Source organism: Sinocyclocheilus grahami, unplaced genomic scaffold (assembly GCF_001515645.1).
Source record: "Sinocyclocheilus grahami isolate Dianchi unplaced genomic scaffold, SAMN03320097.WGS_v1.1 scaffold555.1, whole genome shotgun sequence".
NCBI classification, from domain to species: Eukaryota; Metazoa; Chordata; class Actinopteri; order Cypriniformes; family Cyprinidae; genus Sinocyclocheilus; species Sinocyclocheilus grahami.
Window position 1 is genome coordinate 405,714 of NW_015505734.1, and position 17,359 is coordinate 423,072.

The 17,359-nt window shown below is 35.2% G+C and overlaps 1 protein-coding gene across 1 annotated transcript; it reads right to left on the reverse strand.

Annotated features, from left to right (window-relative positions):
* Window positions 1-219: 219 nt before the first annotated feature.
* LOC107556079 (calbindin-like) lies at window positions 220-10,556 on the reverse strand. The gene is made up of 6 exons (XM_016239078.1): window positions 10,385-10,556; window positions 10,001-10,077; window positions 2,028-2,102; window positions 1,542-1,622; window positions 1,055-1,111; window positions 220-270 (listed from the first exon to the last, which is right to left on the reverse strand). Exons 1-6 carry the CDS (start codon window positions 10,461-10,463, stop codon window positions 220-222), a joined length of 420 nt encoding a protein of 139 aa, XP_016094564.1. The 5' UTR covers window positions 10,464-10,556.
* Between the last annotated feature and the right edge of the window lie 6,803 nt (window positions 10,557-17,359).

Below are 17,359 nucleotides of genomic sequence, written 5' to 3' on the forward strand. Positions count from 1 at the left end.
ACAGGTTTGGAACGACATGAGGGTGAGTAAATGATGACAGAATTTTCATTTTTGGGTGAACTATCCCTTTAAGGCTTTTGAATTTTAAACAGTCACTTCTGGCCAAACTACCAATCCATAATAACGCTTCCTCCAGTGAAAAAGTCCATCCCTGTTGTCCTCTCACATGAAAATCCACCAACATTTTTGTTTAGAACTGTTTTGGACTAGTTTTGCTTGTTAACGGTGCTTCATCTGTGCATATTTCTCACCCAATTTAGACAAGATGACCTTTTCACTGGAGAAAGCAATATTATGATTTTAACTGGAAGCAACAGTTAAAAGTTAAAATATCTTGATGGATTTATTGCAAACACAGCTTTTCATTTTACAAGATGTTAACTGATGGAGTGAAGTCATGTGGATTACTTGCGGATTATTGTGATGTTTTTATCAGCTGTTTGGACTCTCATTCTGACTGTCATTCTCACTGCAGAGGATCCATTAGTGAACAAGTAATGTAAAGCTACATTTCTCCAAATCTGTTCAAGTGGAGAAAAAAAACTCCTCTACATCTTGGGTGGTCATTTTTTGGTGAACTCTTCCTTTAAGTAACTGGATACTTCATGAATTGTATCCAAGCATATGTGAACAGATTATGAACTTCAAAAATGAATCACCGCAAAGCATTTTTACACATTAAGACTGCAGTACACTTATTTTGCTTTTTTGCATTTTTTGATAACATGGTGTTGCTGAGGTCAAACTGACCTCAAACAGAACCAGAAATATTACTGTAGTCACATTTCTGCAAAGTACATGTTGACTTGGTAGTAAAATACAGAGTTAAAGCTATAGTGTGTCGGTTAAGTCAGAGCAACATACATATTTGAAGGGAAAATAACAGGTTTAAAATTACTATTATTATTTTTACACCTACAGCATTGGGGTCTCTGGGTCCCACATAAGGAGCATAAAAAGTCAATCTCAGCAGACCATAAACGTTAAGTTACTCAACAAAGAATGCTGCTCACTGAGCTCACATCTTTTGAAAGGTTAAAAGATTGTTTCTTACCTTGAGTTCGTCAGCTTCGATGTATCCACTGTGATCAGCATCATAATTTCTCCAAGCCTGGTGGAAAAATTAATACATTTAACCATTGGAATTGTTACAGAAAGCTGACACTGATCTTCAGAATTTACATTTACATTTTTTAAATGTCTTTAAGTTATTCAACATGCTTTTTTGAAAGAAATCTCTTATGCTCACCGAGGCTGCATTTATTTGATGAAAAATACAGTCGCTAAACACAATAATTTTGTGAACTATTATTACAATTTAACCTAACGGTTTTCTATTTTAAAATGTTGTTTATTCCTGTGATGGCAAAGCTTAATTTTTAGCATCATTACTCCAGTCCTCAGTGTCATATGATCCTTCAGAAATCATTCTAATATGCTGATTTAGTGCTGTAATCACTGTAATTGTATACTTCAAACACATGCAGTGCAGTGGTATTATCTATTCTAGTTTGTTTAAACTGTGAACATTTCAGACTCACCTCCATAAATTCTGCACAGGATTTCAGCTGTTGTCTGAAAAATAGCAAGAAGTTTTCCTCTGTAGGTAGTATTTGAACCAGCTGTGAAAGATGTACAAAGATCAGATCAACAAAATGTATGCACTTTTTGATTAATATAATGAGCATAAATTCTTATGGGAAAGACAAGTTGACTGTCAGCTATGAAGGGATGTCAGTTTATGAGGTGTCAAATGCTGCTGGATCTGAGAATATCTGCTAAGTGATAGCATTTCTGAAATGATGCTCCCAGAGAGCCGCTGACAGCTGCACTGATTGCTGAAAATCCACACGCTTTCACTGCTCTGAATGGGTCTGAATAGCTCACAGTACTTTTTTGGGGTGAAAGCATTTCATAAATGAACAAGCATCTTTGTTCTCTGGTAAAACAACACAACCGTATGAGTTAAACGCATGTCAAAACCTTTTTAATTTTGGAGTCTAAACACTGGGTTTTAGCTTTCTTACCTCAATGATACCTATTTTTCCATCAGCATTTTGCTCATATTTCTCCACAAAGGCCTTCATCTTGTCTGTTAGTTCCTGGGGAAAAAATAATAATTTAATAAACATGCATTCTAAAGAATACATTCTGTAACTCTTAACAAAAAATACAGTTTGTTGCAGACTTCATTGGCTAAAATCAAGCTTCCGGCTGTTACAATCCATTTCTTCTTCCTTCTAAAAGCCATTGATGTGTAAGAACAAATACGCACAGACAGATGGGATGTGCTGCTATCTTCAGCCCTCATTGCACAATGCTGATTGTGTTTTCATACTGCTTTTGATGCAGATGAGAGATCTCATTCCTCAAAAAAATCTGCCCATCTTGGCATAGGACACAGAGCGGTGACTGTGCAAAAATCACTCAAATGTGAAACACCTCAGTTCATTCACGTGATGGGGTAATGGTTTTGATGACAGTTAGGCCCCAGACTCCAGAGTTTTAAATCCTCTAAAATGCAACCCACCAAGTTTTCGAAACTTTCGCCTGTTTACCAAGAGTTATTTGTCTTACTACAGGTTCAGTGAGAATCAATAGCTTGGCTGAGACAAATGAAGGCATATACTCAGACAGTCGCCTCTGAGAGGGCATTGTACTGGTGTAGGGTAGACTTCTAAATTGAGTATACTGGAATAAAATGTTTCCAATGTGCTTTAGCATTAGATACAGATGATGTGGGTCATTAAATAAATTTTTTTTTAAATATGTATTCATTATATTTTGTTGTATGTATGTATGTATGTATGTATGTATATATTATTTATTTGTTGTTATTTTAGCATGTGTGTTTGGCTCAGTGTTATTTTTTAGGATTACAATTTTTTAAAATATGTATTCATTATATTTTGTTGTATGTATGTATGTATGTATGTATGTATGTATGTATGTATGTATATATTATTTATTTGTTGTTATTTTAGCATGTGTGTTTGGCTCAGTGTTATTTTTTAGGATTACTGATAAACTAATGTACTTTGATTTGTTTTAGTTATCTATTTTAGTTTTAGTTACAGTTGTAGTAATGTTGTCATTTTATTAGTTTTTTATTATGTCTATATAATTTTTTTTATTAAGTTTTAGTTTGATTTAATTTGAGTTATTTCAGTACTTCAACACAAAATGGAAATGAAAAAATATATATATATTGAATGTATTTATATATATATATGTACATGTATATGTATATGTATATACTGTATGTGTGGCTGTACATACACATGTAGTTGTTTTTTGGTGTTTGGCATAATGTTATGTTAGAATCATTATTATACTCATACCTTTTGTTCTTTTAATATTTTTAATTGTTTTTAGCTTTATTTTTTTCTTCTGTTTAATACACAGAGGATTCTGTGTGATTGGTTGAAAAGGCAATTGATTAATTGTAGAACCATCCTGAAATCCTTGTTCTCTGTGGCTTCTGTCCAGAAAAGTGATAAATCTATTTAATCCAAATATGCCTGCTTTAGCTGACATAACAGTGAGGGATAAAATCAAAACAATTTAAAGGAACTGAAGAAAAATGAAAATGAAAATTAGTATAGTTTAGGTCGAACTGCCCTCTTTCAGATAATGATTAACGGAGTAAGTTTGCGATTTTAGTTATTAGTAGTAATAAAAAAAGTTTGTCTCACAGATACTAAAATGTGTGAATTAATTTCAATCTACATAAAAACATGTTTTTTTTTAAACTTATTAGTTTCGTACTGAGTAATGTTGTTGATTTGTTCAGTGTTTGTCAGCTTCCAGGATGCATTGCAGCATGAATAAATTATGCAGTTACTGATCTAGGATTATTGTTTTGCTGCTTGCTGACTTTATGCTGATGTTGTTGTTTTTGTCATCTCGTGTTAGCTATTTGATGGGTCTTTTTACTCATTTGATGTTTGTAGATTGTCACCATTATTAGGGTTTGTGTGTTCAGATCCATGAACATCTATGAAAGCATTTTCAGTCTGCCTTCTTCAAAAGTATTAGGCAAACAGACCTGAAGTATGGTGAGCACAGATTTAATCTTGTACATGAAACCTGGACACATGCACTGTTTAGAAGCCTTAAAGTCTGAATAAATTAAATTGCTATATGCAGAGGCCCGTGAGAGACATTTAGGGGGCAGTAAAGCACAGCACAATATCATTAGAGGTGTGAAATGACCCAGTGGCTGCTTTTCCTCAGTGCTGTCACAGTCCATCACCTCCTTTTTATGCCTAATAGGGCTGTAACTCAATGACATGGGAATCTCAATAAAGTACATCCACTGGACACCACCTCAGGAACAACATGGAGGACAAGAAAGTCACTGCTTTACAAAGTCAGATCAGCTGCACACCTTGGATCTTGCCGTTATAACATAAAGATGGTGTGATTGTAGAGGTTTATTATCAGTGCTGGTAACCTGACGGCTACTTGCTTGTGTGAAAGTGTCAAGGTTTACATAGTTAGCTCCTGGTGATTGATACTGTAACTACCAATCTGGTTCAAAAACCTCTTTTATTATAATGGACATTTATAATTAATAGTATATTCTAACAGATTGTTGTTGTAGGCAACATATATTGGTAATATTTTATATTCATATATTTTATTTAATATTTTCTGTGCACATTTTATTGTTTAGTTTAGTTTAGTTATTAAAGAAGGCTTATGCATGTTCTTGTTGTGCCATCAGTCAATCAACATGATCAATTATCAAACAATTATTAGTTGTGGTAGTGGTAGTAGTAGTATATTACTATTATTATTATTTTACTATTTTATTTTATTCATCATATTTTATTTGATCATTGTAGTCAGTAGAGAATGCCTTTGCATGTTCTTGTTATTTCATCAGCCAATCAACATTATCAATATTGATTGATTGATTGATTGCCTCAAAACCTTTCAGTGGTTTCCTTGACCAAACATTTTTAGTCCTTTATTTCCAAGGGTCCTGAACCACCTGAGCAACTGCCATTGAGATGGAAATGCTTTCTATAGGTATTATAATCTGATCCCATAAAGAACAAGCCTTGAGCATGGCACTTACAGTGGGGAAAAAAAGTATTTAGTCAGTCACCAAGTGTGCAAGATCTCCCACTTAAAAATATGAGAGAGGCCTGTAATTTTCATCATAGGTATACCTCAACTATGAGAGACAAAATGAGGGGGAAAAATCCAGAAAATCACATTGTAGGATTTTTAAAGAATTTATTTGCAAATTATGGTGGAAAATAAGTATTTGGTCAATAGTTGCTCAGAGAGAAACGTCCATAAAGTGAGTGTAGTTTATCTGCTAAATGGTTACATACTCTGACCTTCATGATGGAACAACTTAAAACTTCACGTTTGTTATTATGACATTTCATTACAATCATTCAGTAACTAATTATTCAGCATATATTCAGATATTCCCAGCCCTTATGAATGTTGTTTGCTTTGCAATTTCAGCATGTGTATTTTCCAGACAAGAACAATCCATGATTCGTACCAGTAATGAGTTTCATCCAAGGTCATTCCACTACATCAAGTCTGCATGCAGTTCTCTTCAATGAGCCTTTGGTTCTTTCTTCTTTTTTTCAACATACAGCGCATTGCTGTTCTTTATAGATAACAGCATAACGATCAGATTGCAATTACAAAGGACAGTAGAGTTATTGTAAAACAAACACAAATGAGGATTTATTCTCTATGAAGCAAATGAGGGGAGGAGCCAGCAGCAGATGTGCATGGACCCAGATGGGGAGGGAGACAGACTGACTAACATGCTGACTGAGACAAACTGGGACAAAGTCTCTGTCCTCTGTCAGAGCTTTTAACAGGTCTGATACCATGCCACTTCATCATATGATACAGCAAAGGCAGAATTCATCATGTATTTTAAATGCTAGGACACAAATGTGTAATGCCACTAAAATTACATAATATACATATTTCATATTACTGTACATACCACTCTGACAACTTTATGAAATAAGCATATTTTACATAATGTTACTTTTTTTTTGCTTTTTGCTTTAATCTAAATCTTTATGTACTAGAATACATTTTCCACAACTTACTATGCATCATCATATTCTACAAATTTCTCTAAATAAAGAACTTTAAAGGGGTCATATGATGTTGCTAAAAAGAACATTATTTTGTGTATTTGGTGTAATGAAATGTGTTTATGCGGTTTAAGGTAAAAAAAAAAACACTTTTTTCCACATACTGTAAATTATTGTTTCTCCTCTATGCCCCGCCTTTCTGAAACATGTAGATTTTTACAAAGCTCATCGGTCTGAAAAGTGAGGTGTGCTCTGATTGGCCTGCTATCCAGTGCGTTGTGACTGGCCGAATACCTCAAGCGTGTGACAGAAATGTTATGCCCCTTACCATACTGTGATGCCGTGTCCCAGGTGCGACAAGACAAAACCAATAAAACCCATTATAAACTAGGCATTTGTTGCATCCAGTGGGAACATAATTATTGATTATAATTACTTATACTGTCTTTTTACATGTTGCATCGCGCCGCACCGCGTAAACATAAAACCATGTCTGCATTTGTGATCGGAGAAATGACAAACAACAAGCGCTACTCTACACTGCTCAAAACTCGTGTTTCAATCGTCAGTGGCAAATTCTTTAAATATGAAAATGTACTTACAGACTGTGAGTCAGAAAAGCCGGCATTGTAGTCTACTTTCCCAGGATTAGGAAACAGTCCTCCATAAAATGCGCTGCTACTGTTCTGGAACAGTATTGTAAATACAACATAACCACTGATTTCTAGTCGTGTCCTCTTTTGGAAGGCAAAACAAAGTATTTTTGTTTTCGCAACGGAACACACAGCATCTTCACAACTTGGCGGCGGCGGTGGCAGTAACAATAAAGTTACGCCTTTATTCTTTGCGTGAACATTTGGGCGGCGTTATGCAAATCTTCCCACATCGTGATGTAGACATGTGGGGGCATGTTTAAATGAGGCGTTTTAGGAGGGCGTGGACCTGGCTTAACTTTTATAAAGAATATCTCTTTGGGTTTGAGACTTTAGTCTTTGCACCTTTAGGGATTTTATCTATTCACAAACAGCTTGTAACACTCCAAAGAGAAAGGAAAACTTAAAATCGCATCATATGACCCCTTTAATGTGGCAAAGCAGTTCAAAAACACAAACCAGTAAAATGTTTGGGTGTGACCCATATTTACTTATTGACATATCTTCTGAATTAACTAACTAATTAAAACAGGAATTTTGTCCAGGGGCCTGTACCATGATGGTAGATGAACAAATTCAGAGTTGGCTTTGATCCTGAGTTTGTGGAGTGCATGCACATGAATGTGTGACATCATGGCGAACAGCCAATCACAAGATTCAAAACTCTTTTGTTAAAGGTTAAGAGATTAAAGAATATGAGGAATTTAAATGCATTTACACTGAAGCACTTGTCAATGAAAGAGGACAAATAAATGAAATGATCTTGCTCTATTAGTGCAAGCACAAGTGAAACTTATGAAGTTCGTTTATATAGTTGATAATATATAGCAATAAAGACTTGAACATGTAAGGCCACATGTGGCCATTTTTAAAGTGTTACCTATTGATTCTACCACTTATTTTTATTGCATATGATCTGTATATATTAATATTTAAATATCATTTAAAATATATGCTTTATAATAATTGTTAAACCAAAAGTGCTTGTGTGTAATGGATTAATAATAATATCAATTATATTATAATTATATAAATAATATGTAAATTGTAATTATCATTAAAGCCAGACAATTTTGTTGTAATTTTTTAAGGTACTTTATAGTGACCTTTTTTTTTTGCATCAGACATGTCACTTTGCTCACATCTGATTGGTCCAATTTCAGTTTGAGATCTCTTACCCAGAACATAACCTGCCCCGGAGCAGGTTAGCCGTGGATTGTAAGTTACTATGGCAATGAACGCAGCTAAACGCCAAGCCACTTTCATGTTACCTAAAACTAAACTGCAAACTAAACTGAAACGTACCTAGCTAATCCAGCTTCATGGTACAGGCCCCCGTTCTGCCCATACCAGTCTATAGTGCTATAATCAGGTCCCCAGTGCATCTACCAACCAAGAAAACATGAAATAGATTAACCCAATCACTTTGTTTAGGTAAGCCTTTTTCTGCAAGCGTCTGAGAAAACGAGCGCGTCTGATTTCGCTCCCTTGGTGACGTGGCAAAGGGATCCCATTATAATATTACTGCCCCTTAATCTGTAAACTTCCACTCAAGGCACCGTCATTTTGATTTCGCAAGCGACAAGGGTGTACCAGCTCTAATGCCATGGTGAAAATTTGAGCAAAACATGCTAACTGTTCTGTCTTTGGCTGCACAGACGAGCACAGAACACTATTTAGAGTCCCAGCCTCAGAGGAGACAAGAGAGCAGTGGATTTATTGTTTATTTAGGCTACTGTATATTGCTGCTGCCACACAGATCTAAAATAAACAAGGGATTTATTTCCCAGCTGTTTACCTTCACAGACATAACCGACTGTGTTTTTAACGTAAACTTGTGTGTGAATTAGGCCTGTCGCAATAATCAATGTATCAACTTATCGCTCAATATGACCTCAATAATTTTTGGTGATGCAATATATCGCCCATTATATTTACTCAAAAATTAATGTCACCATGTTTTGTACATTCCACTTGCGCCTGTGTCTTTTGCAGCTTCTCGTACATAACGTGGTGTAGTCATGAGTCACTAGTCATGCTAGTTCAAATTTAAAAAATGCTTCTACAAAAAAAGTTTCATCTGCAGATATGGTCTTGTTTAGGGATCTGTGTCTTTGTGCATACGGACATCTGACTGCTAAGTAGTAATTGTGTTTTTCAGCAATAGTGTGCACCCTTAATTTACAGAGAAAAGAAGGTCAGGGGAAAATCTGTAGATGGAAAAATCTCCATACAAGTTCTTTGTGCATTTTTCATTTTTTCTACTTCTTACTTTGCACTTTTTGTTAGAAAATTTATATTTACTGTTTATTTAGGTTTTTTTAAGGTATCTAATATTTTGATACTTAATTTCCATGATCTAAATATTCTTAAAAATTAAAAGTTTGTTCTCATTTGGAAGTGTGTAGGCCTTCTTGCATTATTATGCTGTTACATTATGATTATATATTCAGTGGTATAAAATGGTCTTTAAAATGACAATAATATCGCTTATCGCAATTATTTCTGGGGCAATATATCGCACAACAAAAAGTTGTTATCGTGACAGGCCTAGAGGGAATGAGAACTTAGTTTAGTACTCACATGCTGTGACAGCAGCTTTCTGTCCATGTGCTTCAGATGTGTGCGCTCAGAAAACCTTATATCTGAAGTTTAAACTCAGCGCAATTTCAGCGCAATAAACATGATAATCAGAATCAAAACAGATATTTTTAGCAGATACCAGCTGTAAAGATGCAGCCCTATTCTGGAAACGGTGGTGGGGAGCAGCAGCTCATTTGCATTTAAAGACACAGGCCCAAAAAACAGCTTGTTTCTGCTTCCACTCAAAATAGGCATTTTCAAAATTATATAATAAATGATCTGTGGAGTATTTTGAGCTGAAACTTCACAGACACATTCTGGGGACACCAGAGACTTATATTACATATTGTAAAAAGGGGCATAATATGTCACCTTTAAACAAAATGTGTGTGTGTGTCTATATTTATAACTTAATTTTACATTTGAAGAGAATTTTTAAACCTGTGCAAAATGCTTTAAAAAAAAAAAAGATTTGACAATTTTGTCATTTTCTCTGAAATGATTTTTTTCTTGGTCCCCAATAATTGATACTGACAGCTTTATTTATTTATGACAGCTTTATTTAGTTATACTACTATTATTATTATTATATTGTGTTATCAACATAATACCTTCTTGGGATGTGTCCCATAAATTCCAGCCTGATTGCAGAAGATTGAAGAAAACTGTGTGACTTACCAGTCCTGCTTGTTTTCGAGCTTGTTGAAGTTCTCTGATAAAATTCTGCAACTCCTTCCCCTCGATATATCCATTACCTGAGAGCATTTACACCCCAAGTCAATGACACAACACAGTTTCAATTCAGATGAGATGTGTCTGCCAAAAAGTATATTTTAAAACCATCTGAAATGACTAACAATCTATATATTTTTTGTCAAATTTTGATATCCTCAAAGGTTAATAAAAGTCTGTTAGGTAAGGTAAATCAGACAAATAATTTTAACTAAACGTTTGGAAACCAGTTGCAAAGCAGGTGGCAAGAGTAATCCCAATATTTTTTTTCTTCCCCAAAAATGTTTTTTTTTTAATCCATGAAATCCACAAAATAAGGAAAGAAATTACCATCGCTGTCATAATGATGGAATATATCCAGGAATTGAGATGCTGAGATCTCTACTCCTTGCAGGTACGCGTTTGCCATGTTTTCTCCGTGTGTCAGGCGCTGATGCTGTGAGACCGATGCTGTGAGAATGGCACTGTGATGTCTCCAGTATTTAAGTGAAGTTCCGCCCTCCCCTCAGATGATGGCAAGCGCCCAGCGCACCTCTGTCTCCGCACACCGCAGGTAGCGCGCGGCGCTCTGGTTTCTTAGCCTACTGCTGAGCTACACAGATGCGAGATGCATTTAAATCAGGACTTCTTTCTGCTCGTATGTCACAGACTCCAACAGAGCCCACTGACACTAAAACTCAAAATAGGAACTGTGGAACAAAAAATGCCGTTTCACAACTTGACGTGCATGAAGTGCGCTTTATGGAAACAGTGACCGTGCGCTCATAATCAGGGGTGGATCTACCGGGGTGGCACGGGGTGGCAACTGCCACCCTAAGAAAAAGCTGTGCCACCCCAGAATGATCAAAGAATAAACATAATTTGTTTTTGTTTTTTGGCTTCATTAACAAATGGCTCTTATGAACCGGATCTTTTTGAGTCAAAACCACAAAGCGCGGCGCAGTTGACTAACAGATTGTTTTGACATTTGTTCGTGAATCAGATAATTACTGCGTTTCAGGCAACTCAGAAGTCCTCTGAGGAATCTAATCCCGTCCGGATATGTCTGAGATTTATCGCGTAATTGTTTGGTGATCCGATCATGAATATAAGCCGTAACATTAACAATAACATGAAATCAATAAGAAGATGCCGATCACGGAAACTGATAGCAGGTAAGAAGGTAAGAATCTAGTCGTATTGCAGTTTTCTCGATTGTTAATATAACTGATTTTAGTTGCCACTTTTTTCCCCAAACCATTAATTCAGTTTTCAAAACAAAGACACATTTCTCAAAAAGTTAAACAATGAGTAAATTAAACATTAGGTAGCAAAACTGATGCCACACCAATCATAATCTCTGCATGCTAACAATGGAGAGAGGAGAGAGCCAATCATCTACAGGGGATTTATACTTACACATAGGCTACAATATAGCCTAGGCCTAATTACAGTACTGTACCAGTACATTAGATAATGGAAATTTCACTATTCTATATGTAGGCCTACAGTAAACTGTATCGCACGTTGTACACCTTCAAGCGTGTGACTGTCAAATTTTATTTGTAACCATTTGTTATGTGTACTGCATTTTTGCAGAACTGAGAAATGACTGCCTAGAGATATAGCTAGTCTTGTGTCAGGAGACCAAGAAACTGCTATAGTACTGTATACTGTAATTAAATTTGGCCAAATGTGCAGAGAATGCTAAATTAACTTTTTTTATTAGATTTTTTACTGTACTGTATTGTGGTGAATGCCAAGTTCATACAATTATTTGGCATTTGAACTTTTCTAGTGCTTTTCATCTACTGCAAGATTACTTTACAGTAGTAAAATGAAAAATTGCTGAATTATACATCTGTTACTTAAGTTATGTACTGTAAAAGACATTGAGATGCAAAAATAATTCCTGAATCCTAGTAAGAGTTTTTTGTTACAGTTTATTGATCTTTATTGAAAGTCATCTGTGTATTTGAATTGTAAGCATTTACCGTTTTTTTTCAACTGCGTGCACACAAAATCTTTACTTGTCACACAATTTCTGAAAGCTGACACTCAAACACCAGAACCACACACACCAAATCTGCAAACCATACACTAATTCTCAGCCTTTGACTCATTCATAAAACACTTTTTGCAAAACACAACACACAATTCTCTATGTAACACACAAACATTTTACAGGAATTAATAATATTATGGCAAAAGTGTTTGCAAATGTTTGCTTTTGAGATGTGTTTGTGATATTTTGAATGCAGTGCTTCATTTTGCAAGAGATGTGAGGCATTTTGCATTTTGTGTGTGCAATTCTTGGATTTGTGTGTAAACTTTTGAAAAAAAGAAGCAAAGTTTTGAAAATGTGTGTAAGCAGTTGAAAAAAAATAACCTGTAAGAAAAACTGTAATAACTAGATTGAAAAGTTTGAAAGACAAATTTATGCTGGCTTGTCTTAAAGTCTTGTTTAAAAAACGTAAATGGTTTGGTCAGTTAGATGTTCTAGATGTTTGCTAAAGTGTTGCTAGGATATTCTGGGTGGTTGCTAGGCTCTTGCTATGCAGTTGCTGGGGTGTTGCTAGAGTATATGGTTGATAAGAGTTTGTTCTGGGTGATTACAAACATTCCCACCTCTCTTAATAACAGAAAATCAAACTTTGTTTTCAAAACTGATCCAGTTTCAGTGCTTTGATATTATTGTATTTCTTTCTAATGTTAGGAAATTCAAAAGTTTTTGTTGCTCTTAAACTTGCACTAAACATGATTATACCATCTAAGTAGCCTATGTAATTTATACAATATTTGTGAACACAACTGTGTATATCAGACCATAAATCCCCAAACACTATGCATGGGTGCTTGCTTTGGTGTTGCCACCCCTCATAGACCCCATGCCCCCCCTTTGCCACCCTAAAAATTATTTTCTAGATCCGCCCCTGCTCATAATGAATATGTGCGGATTATTCGCTTACTTGCTTCGACTTCTTTTGGGCAGGAGGTCTTTAGTAAAGTAGGGCTATTTTTTTAAACCAAAAATATAGTTTCAATAAGGTTTCCTATATTAGCCAAGTCAGCCAGCGCGCATATAGGCTACATGTTGCAAAATTACTTTCGCCATCGAAATAACAATTTCTATTACAATAATTGTCGTGCGCTACTACGATAAAGCATGACAAGTACTGTCGTTATTTATAGATTTGCACATCACAAATATTTTCCTAAAAGGTTTTGTGGTTTATCAAAAAAGACTTTTAGGTAAATTATAACTAACTGTGCTAGTGATACCCTACCAAATAATTTGTTTTCTGAGGCCTGCCTGAAGTTTCCTTCGTATTTTCGTGTAATAATCTAGAAAATGTTTAACAGTGCTTGGCATTTATTTTATTTTTTTTAAAGTTTCCCCTTAAAGTCATAAAAGTAGTCTATTATTCTCATACTAATCCTTGCATCTAGTTGGACATTTATGTGCAGTTTGGTCCCTATGACTTGCAAATGGATTCCAAAAATCAAGATGCAAAAGGAAAAGTAAACTTACCTACAGGTAGGTGGAAAATTGAGTCTAGATTTTTAGTTTACTGATTTAGCTTGGACGGCCTTGGAGGTTTGGTTTAGTGAGTTTAATGTCCATCTTTTTTATTTTTTTGTTTGTGGTTTTAATGGTGACAGAGCTTTACTTTGGATATATATGGAGTACATTTTTTGTTCAGAATCAAAAGTAAACTTGCAATATGATTGCAGTTCTCAGACACATGGCTTTGTATTATACGGAAAGCACTACTGATAGCTTGGCCTTCACAATTAAGAGACATCTTCATCCAGGAGGATACACTTTTTTGTATGCTGTATGTATTTTTTTTTATGAATCGATCCTAGTGCTTAACTTATGGAATAAATTTTCCTCTTGGCTCTACGGACATCATTCCCTGGATCAGTTATCTTGTTAGTTTTCTCTTATTTTCAGAACATGAATTCATAAAAATTAGCAATGACCCATGAGATAATTGCTCTCCATATGTTAATTAATGAGGCTCTCCCCAGTCAAATGATGGCTGGGACTCTAGTCCTCTGTCATGGCATCCTGCCTGGCAGGTAGGCAAGCAGACAGACAGAGAGATGGACAGTTCACCACACACAGCCACCCTCATGCAATTATTAACTTCGCTGCTAGTCTGGCAGAGTGAGTGAAATTATCTTAAATTAGACTACATGACGCTGATGGTGCTTCCAGATGTTATCACAACTCAACATTGGTGTTTCTTAGCACTCACTGAGAGAGAGGCATGACAATGTGGCATATGTTTGTGGTGTTGGTCACTATCTGCTCTATTGACACACAGATGGGTTGGCTGACAGTTGTAGTGTGAACCGAGGCCATTATGAAACACTCCTGCAGAGTATTGTTGTGAGGAGCTTACATCACACCTTAGCAAGTAAACAGTGGCACCTGCACATGTTATCAACTCATCTACACCTCAGATGCTGAGATACACACCATATGAGACCTGCAATCATAGTTAGATTAATTGTAAACTGATTTCAAAAGTTCAGCTTCTCTATATTTTGTTAATCTGGCCAATATGCTTGGTGTAAAATCAATAGAGAATGGAAACCTGACGTCACAGCACGATGCATTGTGGGATTTTAGTACATGGGAGCTACAGTAGAGACTTAGTAATAAATGTAGACATTTTTTATTATTTTATGTTTATATTATTCATAGATTGAATAATCTTAATCACATAGATTGTGTTGGAATGGTTAACACTTAGTGTTTTATCAATTACCATAGCTCTTCTCACGACCGGCATGGAAAATGCATGCATTTTTCCACTCGAGAAAGCTGTAAAAAGCACATGTATTCCAAGTTGGCAACACTGGGTGGGCACATCTGTGTAACTCAGCGGCAGATTTGAATCCGGGTTGGAAGAAAGTATTTCCACATATGAGGGTTTTGTAAAAGACACTCTGTGGTTGTTTCTAATTTATTTGTACACTTGTGCCGTATAGCTGTTGTATATAAGCACTATATCAGCACAGCTGTGATTTGGCCGTAGGCACAAGGCCACATTGCTGATATAGATCTATATCATAATCCTGCTTGTGTGATATTGCCCATATAATAACTTGAATAATGATAATACAAATAATACAAATAATATTGCTGCTCTTTTTTAACCCAAAGGAAGGCTTTTTAACACAGCTGTATATTTTTGTGGTCTGCATAACTTTTTATAATTAATGTAGCACATCTTGAAAACTCTCTTCATAAAAAGATGCCTCAGTGTGTGTTATTCATGGAAGAACAGTTTATCCATTAAGCAGATCACTGTTGAGCAACCAGTGGGAAATGGGAACCATTTTGGTTATTATTTTTTTGTTTGTCTTGATCACTCATACGCCTATTTTAAATGATCTCTTACTTGCAAAGTTTTTTCATAATAGAAATGTCTTACAAAATTATTGTGATATGATAACTAATTACATTCACATTTTCCAATAATTTGTATCTCACTCAGCCATTTACAAAGTAATTCAAATTTGCTCCCAAGTTAATTGTCAGCTATTTTTAGGATGTTTGATTGCACCCAGTCTCAGCCTGGACTTGCAACATAAAGAAAGTACTTTTTGTCCCTCAGATCCTGAAGATGCAGCAAATAGCCCAATAGCCTCAGCTTAGGTCTATCAGCAACCACACAGACATTTTGTCCTGGGTATTTTGGAACACCTTCTAACCGTGGTGGCGTTTGGGGAGGAAGTAGAATGTCTGGATTTCTCTGATTATTCCACAATAAGCAGTCTCGTCCTTGCTAATGTGTGAGCTTAAATGGTCGAAGTTCAGCCTTATGTTCAGTAAGAGATTTAACAGTCTGAAAAGAGTTTTAAGATCCGCCTTTCTAGCAGAACTTTCAAAGACCCAAAGACTGTTCAGAAGGGACCAGTATTTCATGCTGACTCCAAAAAACAGAAATGCGAATGTCTGCATTTAAACGAATTTGGGCCTGGCGAACTTTTGTTTTCTCTACTTGACATTCAAAGAAAATCAAAGAAGGTTATGCCCGCAACACCAACACAGTCAAAACTCCTGATTAAGTAAAAATCAATTTTATTGATATGAATACTCATTATAAGATGGTGCTAATTAGAGGAATGACTTTTTGACCCTCAGAGTTACATCTTAGAGGAGCAAAAATGAAAGTTTCTGTCAGTAAATGAGTAATTCAAAATATTTTGTCTCAAGCTGGTATTTTTACTGAGACATGAATAAAGCAACACCTGCATATTAACCACTCATCTACAGTTTAAATATTGAGATACCATATAATATAAATGAGATTTGCTGTTTTATTGGAAATTGATTTAAAACGTTCAAGTCCATCAGTGTTTAACATGATTACCAATGCTTCCTCTCAAAAGTCTATCCAAACAGATAATGCACTGATTTATCATTTCATTCTGATAATTTGAACATTAGTCTAATATTTAGATTTTGATTAATTTCTTATTAACATCAGGAATCTGTCCAAATAGATGTATAATAGTATGAATAAACTGATCAGTTACTTCTAATTAGTTTTATTATTATTATTATTAGTTGTTTGTTCATGAAGCATTGAAAATGATCAATCTATGTCCATATGCTCATGATAATGGAAAACTCAATGGTGCAATAACAAATGGGGATAATAATGGTATTTATGTAAAAATGCTAAATACGCAAGTCGCAAACACCTATGAAAACATTTGGATTGGATACTGGAATGGATCATTTACTCACACTCATGTGTTTAACAAACCTGTATGACTTTCTTCTGTAGAACACATACACAAAAAATATGTATTGTTAATTAATGTTTTGGACCCCAATGACTTTCATTTTATGGTCAAAAAATAGTGGAAAAATTCTTCAAAATATCATCTTTTGTTTTCTGCTGCATTAAAAAAAATATATATATATTTTATATATAGGTATAGGTGTAGTTACTGCATCTAGCAGCAGGGGTTAACTGTTGACGCTATAACCAGCTAAATATTGTTACATGGGGTGTAATACATTTGATGATCTTGTCACATATACAAAATTTATCACCACTAGCTATTTTTTGCAGTGCCTTTTTAAAAATATGCAGAAAAACAGATCATGTCCTGGCAGAAAATTACCAGTACCTTTTCCGTTATTGCATTATACAGCATACAGACATTTTCTTCAAGTCTGGCCTTCCTGTAGCAAAAGCAATAAAGCATGGCTAACAACACCAAGATTTTGGGTTTCATTTCCAGGAAAAGCAAGAACTGATTGAAAAAAAGGTGTACTTCGAATAAAATTTAAGT

Bases quoted from the DNA above. Each gene is read 5' to 3' on its own strand.
- LOC107556079 (XM_016239078.1), bottom strand. From the start codon at position 10,463: ATGGCAAACGCGTACCTGCAAGGAGTAGAGATCTCAGCATCTCAATTC. The intron at 1,112-1,541 runs GTGAGTCTGAAA...TTTTTCCACCAG, and splicing joins CCTGTGCAGAATTTATGGAG to GCTTGGAGAAATTATGATGC. The intron at 271-1,054 runs GTAAGAAACAAT...TCCAGTGAAAAG, and splicing joins TCGAAGCTGACGAACTCAAG to GTCATCTTGTCTAAATTGGG.